General features: G+C 40.0%; 1 protein-coding gene across 3 annotated transcripts in view; it reads right to left on the bottom strand.

The window, feature by feature from the left end:
* Positions 1 to 16,080, bottom strand: part of LOC121179841 (copine-9-like) — a 129,176-nt gene that overhangs the window by 75,258 nt on the left and 37,838 nt on the right. For 2 of the 3 annotated variants that reach the window (XM_041034908.1, XM_041034910.1), the window contains exons 4-7: positions 15,336 to 15,439; positions 4,286 to 4,325; positions 3,777 to 3,779; positions 1,401 to 1,477 (exon numbers count right to left, since the gene is read on the bottom strand). In XM_041034908.1, the coding sequence (XP_040890842.1) occupies positions 1,401 to 1,477; positions 3,777 to 3,779; positions 4,286 to 4,325; positions 15,336 to 15,439 (224 nt within the window). Of the gene's footprint in view, positions 1 to 1,400; positions 1,478 to 3,665; positions 3,674 to 3,776; positions 3,780 to 4,278; positions 4,326 to 15,335; positions 15,440 to 16,080 lie in introns of all 3 variants that reach the window. The other variant, XM_041034909.1, reaches the window with a different exon arrangement.

The following is a 16,080-nucleotide window of genomic DNA, read 5'->3' as shown; positions in this document are numbered from 1 at the left end:
CCTCCTGATTGTAGGAGGAAATGATGAGTGGGTGCACCGGCGGCTCACCTGGCTAGGCGCGTACCATGTGTTACGGTTGAAACCTTACAGCAGCAGCTTGGGTTCAGATCCAGCCTGGGCCCTTTGCTGCATGTCATCCCCTCACTCTCTCCCTTCCTTTCCCATCTATCTCCATTATCACTGTTAAACATTAAAAACAAAAAAGGCAGAAATACTCCCCAAAAACAAAGAGGTTAAGGTCCAGTGTCCACAAGGACAAATCAGCATTTGATTCTAATCACAAACAGACTGACAGGCAGCCACAAGTTAATGTAACAGCTTGAAGAAATGAAAGGATGCTGAAGATTCAGGATCTGAGAGAAAAGGCTCCATCTCTGTCATCATAACATCACTAACATCTACTGATGAAATGCTCATCTGCTGGTTGAAGATGCACGACCTGCTGTATTTTATTTACAGTCCTAAAGAATAAGGACCCACAGTTCACAGTATTACAGAATACTGTTCCTCATCTCTGTGCAGGTGAGATGATATTCCATGTGAAGTGCAATGACATTTACGTTTGTACTCCAGTGAGTTCAAATGCTTCATCCATAATAAAAAAGCCTTTGACTGTGAACATGTCTTGTGGGACTTACATGAGGAGTCATGTAGAAAGAGTAGGTAACACGCCATCACTGTGCAACCTTGCATCACTTGACATGTGTCATTTTATACCCATAACACACAGCAGACTCGATGTACAGAGAGAAGTAGTAGTCAAGGTACAGAAGCTGAGATGTTCTCCTCTGAGAAGTGAACGTGATAACACTGCTGATGCACGTAAACTCGGGAAACAGGGCAGATATATAGCAGAACACTTCAGAGCCACAGGTGTGTGGTCTTACGTGGAAAACATGCTAAGGTCATACGAACTGTCCCATCTGACAAATCAGCCCTGAAATACCATGTGGTGTCATGATTTCGGGCTGGATCGTAAAATAAATATTGAGCAGAGTGATCACAGACTGTGCACCGTGTATAAGAGTACTGCTGCAGTCTGGTATGACGCTAAACAACACGATGGCACATCAGAAAGGCAACTTTACCATCTCAAACCAGAGTGATTCACTGTTTCTACTGCTGACCATTGTTGACTAATAGTGAACTATCACCTGCAAGTCCCTGAGTTTGTCAGCTGGGGGTTAGATGGGATTAAACTGTTGTGAACTAGAGACAGTGGAATGATACATTAACGCCTGTGTGTTTTGCTTTCAACTGTTGGCCACTTAATTTCATTCAGCTCCTGTATATAACATGTCAGTTCAATGCTTCTGCATTTTGTGAATGACATTAAAAAAGTAAGTGAGACTTTCCACACAAACTTCAGAGTAATATACGTGTGTATGTTCTGTACTCACGACAGTGTCCTTTCCAGCCTGCTGCCAGTCGAGCCGATGATCTCCCCCAATGTACAGAACATCTGACCCAGGAAGTCCTTCACACAGGAGAAGAGACCAGCACACAGTTAATGCTACACAATACAGCTGAGCTATACACATACAGCTCCACAGCAGTGCATCATTACCGTTATCTTTTCAATATTTACATCAGTGGAGACTCATATGGTGACTGAATGAGAAGTTTTCATTTACATATAGATTTAGTTAGCTTTAAGAGGCTATCCACTGCAAAAATACAACACAACAAACAGCAGGGATTTTGTGATACTGTAGTCACTTCTTCTCATACATTCACCCTCGGTGGTTTACATGCTCCCTCACTTACTCACCCTCTCTCTCGCACTCATTCATGCGTTGACTTATTCACTCATTAACTCAATAGTCAAGTCCATGCAAATGTAGCGGAAAATGTAACTGAATTTCGGAATAATTGGCACAAGAAAATGACTTGGTTGCATTGAGATAAAAAAAATAAAAAATAAAAAAAAAGTTGGTGGAGCGATTAAATCCTTGCAGAAGAAGAAGGTGCAACAAGATGACATGATTAAAAGATCACCAGCAAAACTTCAACAGAAAACCATGTTGACAACATTTCAATCTCACAAGTGCTGCTTCTGTGTTCCATCATCACTTTATCACATGTACTGGACCATGCAGTCAGCTGTCAACCTGAAAATGTTGCCGCCGGGTGTCGCACATCTGCGGTTGTGACGCATATTTTGAGCAACAAAAAATTAAAAACGTTTTATTTTAATTTTACAAGATCACTATAATCTTCAAATTTAGAATTAAATTAAATACTCATTGTTTTTTTTCCAAAGTTACAGGGAGCCACAGCAGACCCCTGCTCTATAGGGTGCTCGAGGGTTCATGGGAGTTCGCCTAACCAGTCCAGATGTGTTTTGTGGACCTGGAGAAGGCGTTTGACCATGTCCCTCGTGGCATCCTGTGGGGGTTCTCTGGGAGTATGGGATCCAGGGCCCTCTGCTAAGGGCTGTCCGGTCTCTGTACGACCGGAGCATTGCCGGCAGTAAGGCGGACCTGTTTCCGGGCATGTCCCACCGGGAGGAGGCCCCCGGGGAAGACCTAGGACACACTGGAGGGACTGTATCTTTGTCCTGTCCAGGGAGATGGAAGTCTGGACGTCTCTGCTTAGACTGCTGCCCCCGCGACCCACCCCCAGGTAAGCGGTTGAAGATGAGATGGGATGAGAAGAGATCATTTTACTGTTTTCCTGTTTTCCTCGTTGCAAATAGTTTCATCAAAATAAAACCTGAACTGAACATGTTTTTTAAAAAGTTGGGTAGGAGTTCATGACACAGTATTAATGAGCTCTGGTGATCCAATATCTCCCACGTAAACAGCTGAACATCAAGCAATAAGTGTCTGATGTGTGTAGAGGAGTGTGCTGTTATTTTGTTGCAGCCTGGTGTTGTTTGCATGCGATAAACACAGTGGACATTCGTGCATAATGCCACTGCATCTACATGTCTGTCCTGCTGCCTTCAGGTGTCTGCAGGGATTTAAAGACCTTTAGGAGAACCTTTTTATACACTATGAAGTAGCTGCGCACAACAAATACAGTGAAAATGTCTCATATAAATTTATATTGATAAATGCAGACTGACCTACCGACGCTCCTGCTGTAACTACATTAAAACGTTTTTTGATGCCTATTTAAAAACACCTAATGGTTGGAGAGTGTTTAATTCACTTATTTATTATGTTATATATATTTACATTAAGTATTATAACCTTATGTCTGCGAGTTTGTGCCAAGTATCAAGTAGTCAGTTTACTCTTGTTGACAAATTTACCAAAGTGGCAGCTGAAAGATGTTGTGCCATAAACAGAGCCTCAGAGACGTCTATTTTCAGCACATCTAAGACCTGACTCACTCACTCACTCACACTTAACAACACCTATGGCTCTAAAGATTAATTAATTACATCTGGGTGACAGTTAAACGCACATAATCATCAGAGAATATAATTTATATGATATAAAAAAATTAAGCATTTCCCCTGATTTAATAAAGAACTTAATTGTCATTAAAATGCAGTGAAATGAACAGGTGACTGAGCAACATTCTGTTGTGGGATTTTGAGTCGAAGTCTCAGAGATGAGAGATCTTGTCACAATCCAGCCCAGATGGTCTATTATCTGTGAGGCACGGTGATTCCCTTCACTTTCAAATCACTTTGACTTCCGACACAGAAACACACTGAAAGCTGTATGTTTAACACAGTCCTAAGACATTAGCTAAGAGGGGGGAATGTCCAGCAGGTAACAAGGAGAAATGAACTAAAGGGAAGACACATGATGTCAGCTTACCTTCTGCTCATCCAGGTAAGGAGGCAGTAAGGAAAGGTAGATACAGGTTAGAGGAAAAGCTGGAGAGACACAATGAAAACACCTCAAGTTAAACACATTCATCTTTCTTTCAAAGTGATGAAGGTTATCGGCTGCAGTATTCCACATGGGATAAATGACTGTCTTTGTTGCTCAGTGCAGAGAGAATGTTCAGGTAAATTAATTTTCTAGGTAGCTAAAAGGCTGCTCACTGTGTTTAGCTAACAACTAGCCACACATTCCTATTCATTTCACCTCTGCTATTAAATATCTGCTGTGAAAAAGTCTATAGGTAAATGATTAAATGTGCACTAAGACTGAAAAATAGGAAACAAATGTTTTTTCGTTAATTCAGAGAAGTAAAATAAATTGAATTTCAACTCAATTTGACTCTTCTGTTGATTTTTTTTTTTACTGCTTCCTGTCAGTTTCAGGCCTCTGTACAACATCACTGTTGAACATATAAATAGGATTTTTCAAAGACTGCTTACATGTTTGGACAGGTTGGAGCTCCTGGTGTCCACGTTGTACCTGCAAACGAACAAAAAACAGTAGACTTTAAGGTGGATTCCTTGAGCACGCACACTACTATCACAGACATCCATATAGGAAACGCAGAGAGCACAGCCTTAATGAAAAAAGAACACCCTCGTAAGTCCCCTTGGAAAGAGTGATAAAAAAATAATTTATTTCTATTTCTATTTCCATTAACATAATGATAACATATGAATTTGTTGCAAACACATTGACGCTGAACGTATTAATACAATTTTCAAAGGCAACATGTTTGTTTTCCAAATGTTATGACCGAACAAGGACTCGAACCCAGATGCACGAGTCAACAGGCAAAGCACAAATAAACTGTTTTTATTATCAAAATACCAAAAGAAAATCGCTCATAGAGGAAAAATGCAAACAAAAGGTATCAATGTAATACAAGACCTGACTTGGCAAGGGATTAAACAAGAAACAGCCGCTGGTTCTCTGACGATACAACAAGACGAACTGGCACAAGATAAAAGGCAACGCAAACAATATATACAGACAAGGTAATGGGAAACAGGTGGAAACAATCAGGGCGGGGGAAGACAATCAGACCAGGGAGGAAACACAAGGGGAAGAGGCAAGTTACCTGAAACGAGAGGAGAGAAGATTTCAAAATAAAACCAGAAGCCACGAGACAATATAGACACAAGACAAAAACATAACAGGGTTTTCTGGATATGACAGCAAACCCCAGTCTCTGGTGTAACAATCGTGCAATTTGTACTCCCGCCCTCTTGGTGACTCTGTGGCTGTTAAATTAATGTGCAGCTTCATTTATTCAAAAACATGTTGCCTGTGAGCATAATCCAGTCAGTGCTTATGTTTCCTACAAAATTATTATTTATTAATTTCTTATTAATTACTATTATTTGCTGTTGTAATTTAGTTGAAAATAAGCACATAGGGTTGTCTCTTAAGAGCCGTCACCATGGGTTTGTAAATGATTCTGCTCAACAAAGTAAATGTGTGTTGAATAACATCCGTCCTCATCTCTCTCTGGATTTCTCCGTCTTTCTGGTGTCTATATAGAGGACAGAGGACAACACTGACTCTGCAGAAGCCGCCAACAATCTTTTCACCTGTTTTCTCATCTCTGCCTCAGCTTCAGTTACAGAGTCACATACTTAACCTGACAGTAATTAACATTTTCACCCGTTCCATAGCTGCCTATGGCAGATGGAGCATGAAGGTTCATTAAGAAGATGTGAAAATAAAATTTTTTTTCAACTCAGAGGAGGAACAGCACTAAGTACTGCACTGAGATCGTTATCCCAGCTTTATACTATACACAACATATACAAATATACAACTCTACAGATGTACTGTACGGGCAGGCAGACCTGGAGAAGATGACTGACTGAGTCATCAGTGTAAAGAAGAGCTGGCACAAAACTTCCCCAGTTACTGATGCTATGCTTTTTCACACACAAAGTGAGAGGGAATGTTTTACATCCCTGGGTGCTCTGCCCTGTTCTCCTTCACCGTCAGTGTTTTTACAGTTAAGTTTAGGAAACTCAAAGCACTTCATTAAAGATGGCACAAGACAGGATAAAGCCTCGTTCAGTATTTGCATGAAACACACCCCATTCTGATTTTTGATGTGAACATTAACTGAAGCCCTTGGCCCGTATCTGCATTACACTGCTGCCATGTGATTGGCTGATTGAATAATTGCACGAATAAGCAGGTGTACACGTGTTCCTAATAAAGTGCTTGGTGAGTGTAGTACTGTAAACCAAACATGGAAGGCAGGATGTAAAGAATTGGATACTCTTCCACTATTCTGACACTATTCATGCATTTTTCTAACATAGCTCCATTGGTTAGTCTTACCCATTAGTTGAATATTGGATGGACTGGTCACTACGGTCCAACATTTTGCACAGGCACACATGGTCCACAGAGGAAGACTCCTAATTGTCCTGTGATCCCTGACTTTTATTCTAGTGCCACCACAAGGTGAGCATTTGTGGTTTTGAGTAAATGATTTATTTTGGCAATACCTTAATGTGTCCTCTGGCTAAACTTTCAGATTGAACCTTGTCCAGCACTTTGGTTTGTGGCCAAACACCTGCAAAACACCGGCTAACGTTGTTAGCCTGCTAAAAAACTAAAAAGTACAGCAGTTAAATATTTGTAGCAGTTAGATGACGATGAAAACACAGGCAAACAGAATAAATGTCTTTTCCATTATATGAATTACAGTGAAGATTTCAGCCATTTTTTATTTTATAGTTTGGTGACACATCTGTGGCTCTGTTTGCAAAGACCAAGATATTGTTGCAGTTAAAAAATCTTGATCTCTCTCTCTCTCTGAGAATTACAATAAGGACCCTACATGAAGTGTAATTCACACTGCGTGTAATTACTCTGCACTGAGTGATACGGCATGAATACAGCATAAACTCTGATGTTTTTCAATGAACATAATCCTTCAAAATGCATTTGGCAAAAAAAGCATTTGCATTAATAATATCTGTGTACAAATTCTGTATATTCTGAAGGAGATGTTCCTCTACCGCAGTCTCTCCTCTCCACCCATCCTTTCTCTCCTTTACTTTGATGTTTCCACTCATGCCTCTCTCCTGCTTTCAAGGTTTTATCCCTTGCTTCTCTCTCTTCAGTACTTCAGTACCCTCGGTCTTACAGGGCTGTGATGACAGGTGAGGGTTCTGCATGGTCAGAAAAGACACCAGCCTGACATTCACTCGGCATCAAGGGGCTGACCAACACGTCGTGCATCAGGAAAAGGCGGGAATATAACTGTCACAATTTACACACCACCTCTTCCAGTTATGCCGATTTAGAGGGCATGAAATGATGGAGTTATTTTGGAAAATGAATGTGGCTACAGTACTCCACTAAAATCACTTCAACTGCCTGCTGCTTTCTGGGTTTCATTTTTTCTAGGTTCAGCCTATGCCAAGTGTTGGGTTACAGGGCTTTGAAGAGGGAGGTAAAAGCTGCGGACTAATGGAAATAATGGAATTGAGAGGGAATGTAAGAGAGTCACCATCTGCATATACCACCAACCGTGGCACTGCAGCTTGATCAAAAGTACCAGATGCAGTGCTCTCCGCCATTTAAAACAGTCTCTCCACACCCCCCACACACACTTTCACTATACTGTATTTCGGCCCTCACTGTATCGTCGCTAGTCTTCAATCTCTCCGCTTCCTGATTTCAGCTGAAATCTCTCTCATCCCCCACACTCACTTTCTAAAAATCTCCTTCTCCAGCGATGTCGCATTGAACTCTGAGCCAAGCCTGGGTTTGATCAAATGAAATTACCACACAGGAGGATAAGCCTGTGAGCGATGACAAAATGAGATTTGAGTGCGGAGGAGCAAGAGGGTTGCTAAAAAAATCTAATGACCTTCATTTACATGGCAGCAGGCAGGGGAGCTGGGCTTTGTATCAGAAATGAAGGTAAACAATGAAAACAGTTTGTCTGAACAGTGCAAGTCACACTCATATTTCTTCAAATCTCCCTCTCACCTAATCAGAGTCTGTGCTTAGGTTAGATTCAGGGATTGTCCCAGAGACTCCTGAGATTCTGGTTTATTAAAAAAACTTGGATTTCCTCTTTGTGGCTTTCAACTGATACATTTAGTCATACTCATAAAAAACGAAATCTGTTCTTATGATATTTATCATTACCTCATACATGATCTAATCATCAGGTTGCTGAGTTGGACCTTGGTAACTGCTCAGAATTTTGTGAAACTTTGGGAATCTTCATTAAAACATATTAAAACATTAAAAATAATATATAAAATTATTACGTTACATATAACATATATAATTATTTAGTTCATTTATATGTTCTGATTTTTTCCACATGGTTGTGATAAAAAGATGATTTGAAAAGAATCCATCTTTTATTTTATGACCAGTCCACAGCCAATATGTGGTCTGGTCAAAGTGGGAAAACATTTTGGCCATTTTGAGCTACACCTCTGGCTCACTGGGTGCTGGCTCTGCAAATCCTCTTTCAAAAGACAGCGCTTTACAGTAATTGAACACATATATCCGGGCACTATGGGAAACTTCCTTCACTTATAAACTTTCTATGCATGCGGCTCAGTGACCTGATGTGACCTTTAGAACTGGAGGGGAAAGGACACTGATGGTAGGACACATTTAAATTGCTTCATTACAGAGACTCATTAGCTTTTAATGGCATTTTAAATGTTGAGACAATGAACAACAAAATCAAATGACTTCATTTGAGCTTTCTTCACATCTGCAGCTCCTGAGGTCTTTAATGTTGTTCTCACTATGTTTTAGGGAATGTTGTATATTTACTTGGTTTCAGGGCTGTAAAGAAAGAGGAATATGAATTAATGTAACAAGGAGTGTATCACAATATGAAGGCAGTCATGATGCGATTTACATATTCAGTTTGCATCATGGATGAGGTTTATTCTATTCACAGTCTAAGCCTGGAAACAGCAGAGTGCAGCACACATGTAAAACCTAATTACACACCACTGCATGGTGCGTTAACTTAAGGTCTGATTCATTCCTTTAGGGTGCAGAAACAAAATGTAGAACAGCCTTAATTACATTTTTCTACAATAACCAATGATTGTAACACCTGTGCTGTCAGTGTGATGGAATTAGCACTCACGGCTAGGTGTGTGCTCTTTTAGAATGGCTGCTATTTGTTTGGTTCTGCACCGGACTGGCCTGGTGTGTCTTTGATAAGCTCTCGCTGCTACAGGTTTAGTTATTGAGGCAGCTTCCTTCCTCTTTAATGTTGTGTTCAGAATTTTCTCTGTCAGTCTGCGTGGTCTAATTTGAAAGCTGTTGGAAAACAACTGTCTCCAAATACTGCATCTACTAGGAAGATTTTATGACTTCTCTGAGGAGAAGAGGCTTTTATGTTCACCTTATGTTCACCAAAAAAAAAAAAGTGGCATTGTTTGTTCTCCTCAGTAGGTTTTCCTAAATATATGCTAATTTATGTTAATAACCCAAATCACAGTTATGTCACATTTTAGACCTACTGTAGTAGGTTTGGTTCCTGAATCATAAACCTCCTCACCAGGACAGAACAGATCAGTGAAGAGAGACAGTCTCGGTTTCAAAGTTTGATTATCCAGGACAATAAACAAATATTTATGACATTAGTAGCAAAACTGGTTATATTAATCATGTCATAATGATGACAATTTCATCTATTTTGAGCTACAACCTGTTCCATGTATCAGCATAATTAGATAGAGTTGATGGATAGCAGCCGCCTGTAGTGTTTGGAACATGTTGTTGAGGAGCATTAGAAGTAGCTGGCATCTGCAGCAGTGGAGCGGCATCCTGCTGCCACTGATTTATAAAACAGAATATTGACACTGCCTGGCAGTAGATGCAGCAGCTGTCTCTAAGATATCCAATAAAACAGCAATGAAATGATCCTAATAACAAGTATTACACACAGTGTGACCACAGGCTGATACTGTATCTTATTCCTCCGTGCCATAGAGCTCCATTGTTAGCCAACAACTATTAAAAACACATCAGTGAGCCACACTGTTGCACTGGGTGACATGTTCATTACCATGATCACACACAACCACCCACCCAGTCCTCAACAAATGCACTACTTCTACCTGTTTGGGTAATTTCATTAAACTAGAAATGTTTTATGAAATGTTATTATATGTTTGGTTTTAGTTTTAAACATATAATAACACATGAATGTTGTTGCAAACCTTAATTGTCAAGCCGCTGCATAGGCATTGTCTATAGTACAATTTAGCACAATGGAAAAACAGAAGTATAACTACCAGGTAAATCCAGCATTCAAACAATATGTTTCTGAACAAAAAGCATCGTGGAGAATAAGTGACAATACCTCAGACGATGTACATTTTTCTTTCTGTCATAATTCATCAGTTCAGTCTATTCATCTCCCGTTTTCATGGAAATAATACATCACTTTGCTCCACATCTATCCACATTGTGATTCAGTGGGCTAAAAATAACCTAGGTGGAGAGGTGGGAGATTAATAATTGATTTCCTCTACTGGGATCCCTTTTATTGGAATCCCCTCTCATAACCCCATATCAGGGAGACCACAGTAATCTCCTGGGACGCAGCTCAAATCCATATCTGGGCCAAGCAGGAAACAGACTCAACACACATTTATTCCCGTTTCTAAGACAGTATTTTCACCAGGTTTGATGTGTGGGGATGTGAAGCTGTGTTTATAACAGAACAGTGATAATAAAAAGGATATTTCATCAGTAGATTATTGATCAGGAACATGTGATAAGGTCATGAGCTGTTATGTGTTGGTGGTGCCAGAAAAAACACACTTGACTTGTTACTATAATAATTAATAAGTGAACAATGGTCAGTTAATGATCCTTTCACTGACATTTATACATTTACTAACAAAGCCAGTTGATATTTGTATATCCCATCATCTCTACTCATGTTTGCTGGAAATGGGGCATCTATGCTGTGTGTGCTACCAGCAGGTTTTATTGGTTTTCAATATGACAGATGTGTTGGTGATGTGTTTTTATGAAGCCACTTCACTGTGACTGTTTCCTATTTTACAATCCCTCCCTGCAAACATTATCCCTACAGCACTGATCTGCAGTGAATGAGGCTGTGATGGAATCCTGTTAGTATAGGTAATCTTTAAGTTGTTTTGTTTTTCATATTTACTGTGAACAGAAATAATATTTCCAAGCAGCAGACAGGTGGAACATTTGGCGCTGAAGCTGCTGCTGTTCAGATTCACACCCACCAACATTTCCCAAAACCCTCCATTCCAGTCAGGAAGAGACAAACTGGGTGCTTCTTGTCTTCGCAGCTGTCCATTTTTGCACAGTGTTATTATCTGGCTCCCTCACACTCCACTGCCTTAGACTGTGAATGAGTTTCAAGGTTTTAAATGACTTTGTTCCATGGTGTGGTCACGTGCCTGTGTCTGTGACTCAGATTAAGAAGCTGCAAAGGCTCAGAAAAAAACTGTTCTCATACAACACGTTAGTGACATGCTTTAAGTTTGTTTTAGATGAACGTTGGATCAGATGGATGCTATTATTTTATTACTAAGTTTCCATAAATCCTATATGAACTTCTTCAGATTAATATTAATTTACACCTGAGTCTTGAACTGTTATAAAAAGTTATGTTTGGTTTATTTATGGTATTTTTTTTCCAGAAGAACTGTCCACACTGTCCACTTTGTCCTCTGCTCCTGAATTTCACAGCATCTATCTGTTGCAGATAATCATTGTTGCTGTGGTTATGAAACCTGTCACATATGCATATGTTAAGAAACAATCAGAAACAGCACTTCTCACTAAAGCAATGAGTCAGGCTTTCTTTAAGCGCCCTTCAAGCTTAGTTCTCATGTAATTTATGTATGAAAAGCTGCACAGAACTGTTTTAAATTCTGTTTGGTTGGGTTTTGTTTTTTTTTTGTTTTTTTGTTTTTTTTTTTTTTTTGAAGGCCGTATGTTGAGTTCCAGCATTTTATTGCTTTATTTAATTTGTGATTTAAACATCTTACTAATCTTACTAAAGCAAAAATTGCACATAAGTTGTTAAAAAAAAAAAAAACCTTGTAATTTATCAGCTTCCATTGATTAATCGGTGATCAATCTTCAGCATTAGGTAATCTACTTACTGTTATTACTTCCACTCTTGGTAGAGCACTTTGTGGAGCACCATTATGAATTCAGGGACAGTGTTCATTACGTATGTCAAAGGTTTTGGGGAAAATGTGCATAAAGCACTAATACACAGCTGATTTGATTAATTTATTCTTTCCTCCTTCCTGAAGTGAAAACACTGAAAATAAAGTCACAGTGTGCATTCTGTGCAGCAACAACAACTAGATTTGCTGTCGTGTGAAGGACAGTGATTCAGGTAGCGTCTACATTATCTACCAAAACCAACGATGCACAACACTTCACAACACACACAGGGCTTTGAAGTGTGTGTATGTGTGTGTGTTATATTTTGCACTACTTAATAATTTAGCATTAATGATTTACTTTGTCAGGAGATTAAGACTCCTCACTAAGCGGGGCAGCTGCTGTCCCAGGGGAGCATGCGTCAAACTCAACACTCAGTGCCATGAAAAACTTGGACTCTTGTGCAGCCAAAATAACATTTTCCAACCTTTTCTTTCATTCGATATTAAAAAGAATAAGTCTATTCCACGGGGTTAACACAGTGCTCTAATATCACTGATATGAAAAGGCTCGGTGGCACAGCAACTGACTGCAGGGCTAACCAGTGAACCACTGTAACTGGTGAGCTAACAGACAGTACTAGCCAGCCAGAATAGCAGCCTGAGTTTCTTTCCATCAGTTCATTCAGTTAATAGTCATAAAAGAGGGTGGGTCAATGGAATGGGTGGAGCCAAGGCCAGAGAGAGCACCACACTGGATCCTGGGACTGTAGGGGGTATGTGGGATGCAAAGATGAAGAGCCTTTACAAACATCTTGGAACTTGCTCTGGTTGACGAAGGGTGATGCTCTGCAAAATGGACTAGCAGGTCACAAGGCTTGAGCAACCCCAACTGTTAAGAGCCAAAACACCTGATGATCCCAGGTTCATCACTGACAATGTGACCAGGTTCCACCATAAGGTGTGTCAAAGAACTAAAAGCTTGAAGGTTTGCCATTACAATCATAGAATATTTATTATGTTTAATAACTGATTTGTTTAATTTGCTCTATTCTTCACTCATACTGGCGATGTGTACCAGTGGCAGGTCCAACCATTCCTAATTTCATACTGTACCTGCTTTAACAGGCCTTACTAAAAGCATTTATGTGGTAGTTTGAAAGGCTTCTGGTTGTTTAAGTAAGCACTATACAAAGGCAGCTGGACCTGCTTGAAAAAAAACAAGATTGTGTTGGTTAGTCCATCACTCAATACATCTTCCCAACTCCATCTGTGGCCCATTAGTTACTAATGAAAAATTCTTTAAGAACAAGTCACAGTCCTCAACAGGACCGATATTCCCAGCATCCCCACCCTGCTTACGAAGGCATAGCTCAGAAAGGCTGGCCATGTGATCAGAACGCTCAGCATGAGACTGGCAAAACAAGTCTTCTTTGGCGAAGTGAAAAAGAAATCGAGCGCAAGGTGGCCCCAAAAAGCACTACAAGGACATATAGACAGCCTTCTTGAAGAGCTTAGAAAATGACATGAAAAGTTGAGAATCCCTAGCTCAGGACTGATCTGCATGGAAGAAAACAGTCCAGGAAGGCACAGTCCTCTGTGAAAGCAGCACAGCCTCTCATGCTAATGTTGGGGAGACAGCAGCACATGGAGGTTTGTGCAGTTGCCGCTCAGAGCTCTACACCGTCACTGACCTGTCCTGTGTGCCACAGTCAGATTGGTCTGTACAGACATGTGCACACTCACAAAATGACACATGCCACGGTCATCATCAACTATAATGGATGAACAACACATACAGGAATATACAGTAGCATCACCATAAGACTGGCATGAATTTTCACTCACAGTATAAATCATTGTCAGCTGGATCAAATCAGTCAGTTTCTTTTTTGTTGCTTAGTTACCATCTGATGAAATTGGACATTACATATGACAGTCTTTTGATTTAACTTTACATCACTGACTACACTGAACACCGATGTCAAATGTGTAGCATCCTAACTGACATATCAGTTCAGACTGCAGCTTCTTCAGGTATCGACTGAGGATTGGGATTAGTTCAATCAATGCCACAGCTTAGTGTTGTTGATTTTCACTGTTAATGACCACACAGTGAGGATCAGAGGGGTGAAAAGCAGCTCTGTTCACATTGAGAGTCGTGATAGGCTCTCTAGCCTCTTCCTCTACCTGACCCCATACTGAGTCTCTTCTTTGAACCCCCTATGGAGGCATCGATCCACTGTGTGGAGAGAATGAAGGTGGGAAAGGCATAAGTTTTATCCTCCTGTCTGCATTTGTGTACCTGCAGTCTCCTCTGTGACTGATTAGATGAACAAAAGAGTTTGAAATGGATCCGTAGCTACAGAGAAGCTATGCAGATCTGTAAATGATCAGCAATTTGCTGACTCAGTCATTTCCCTTTAACTCACCTATAAATATTCCAGGACGTGTTGATATACTTTAAAGCTTTAAAACCAAGCAAAACAACTTTGAGATAAATAATGAGCTGACGACAATAGACTTAAAAACAACAAACATGTGACAAACATAAAAAGATAAGAATAAAAGGCTGCGTATAATGCAGCTTTAATGAATGAAACATGTAGTGATGCGCTTAGTCCATTTTCAGCAGTATTACTACTCAGTTTTGTCACTGTGTTTGTCTACAGGCAGAATACCATATTTCAGGGGTGGACAGATTGACCTTTGATAAAGAAATTTCCATACATACCATACAGCAGTCATTCAGAATTGAGATTTCTAACTACAGACACCCTGGGGGGATGGGTCTGACCCAGGATGAAGACACCAGGAACTTTTCCATCCTATCTTTAGGCTAATTATCACACATGTCGACAGAATGAAGAGTGCATTTACTGGCGATACTGTTCTTGGTATCAGAAAGGTTTGTGCTATAAAGTGTGAAAAGAAATAATCTGCAAAAGAATGTGAAAAAATATCAAGTCAGTCATCTAAACAGACGATGTGAAAATATAACTCACTTCACAACGTGCGTGATGTTAAAATTCAAGCACTGACTTCTGTGTTTTACAAATCAATTGTGTTTCTGGAGTTCTTCAGTGTAAAAGCTTAGTGATGCTGAAATTTGTAACATATTGTTCGATATGGCTGATTTACCATCTAACAATTTGATGAGAGTCATCCAGGCAAAATGGTTTTATGGTAATCAGCTTTGACTGGAGGATTCTAAACCTAGTGGGTATGAGTCAGCAGGCCAAAATAAGAGGAGGCTTGATTGAAGTCATTCCCTGGTATAACAAAGGGAAGAGACAGCGGTGCTGTGGAGGGAAAAGGCGGAGATGTTCCCACTTACACATCAAAGCGCAGGTTCTGTTTTTCTTCAAAGAAGAAATCAAGGACAAATTTCCTCACAAAGTCGGGGTTCAGCGTGTTATCGATCACCTCTGTCCGACCAAACTGGAAGAAAGACAGAGACAAGAGAGGGAGAGAGAAAGAAACGGTCAACACTGTGCTGATCAATCTGTGCATTTAGTGAAAGGGAAATGCAACAAATAGTGTGGGAACTCCCACTGCTGTGTTGCTTCTTCTGCAAATGTATGAAATACAGGGATCCACCATAAATCTGACTTAGCCTGATTAATGAAACGCTCAAACCAAACAAGTACAAGTCATGTAAATGTATAATCCGATTAGTTTATTTGGAGTAAAAATGACTTTACTTCCATTTGTCAGAGAATGTAAATGATGTAGATGTCTTTGGTTTCCAAGGCTACGCGTCGTCAGCAAAGCCAAGGAGAGCTGCCAGGGCTGCTCAGTTTTAAAATCCAGCAATTTGCAGAATCAATTTAATCATCTCATTATCCCATGATAACAAATGAATGGTTTTGCTGAGCCAATTAAGTCTGATCATTTGTAGAAGGATTCAGGCAGAACTGAAAAAGACAGAGCTAGAAATCAGGGAACCGGACTACTCCAGCTAGAAAGGTTTGCCCCTCACTACAGATAGTAAGACTTATACATTTTATAAAAGGATTTTCAGTAGACATAATACCTGAGGAAGATACGGGTGAATGAAAAATTAAAAAAAGATTTTTTAG

The sequence above is a fragment of the Toxotes jaculatrix genome, chromosome 3 (genome assembly GCF_017976425.1).
Source record: "Toxotes jaculatrix isolate fToxJac2 chromosome 3, fToxJac2.pri, whole genome shotgun sequence".
Taxonomy (NCBI): Eukaryota; Metazoa; Chordata; class Actinopteri; family Toxotidae; genus Toxotes; species Toxotes jaculatrix.
The sequence above is the reverse complement of the archived record's forward strand: the minus strand, read 5'-3'. Positions and strand labels throughout refer to the sequence as shown.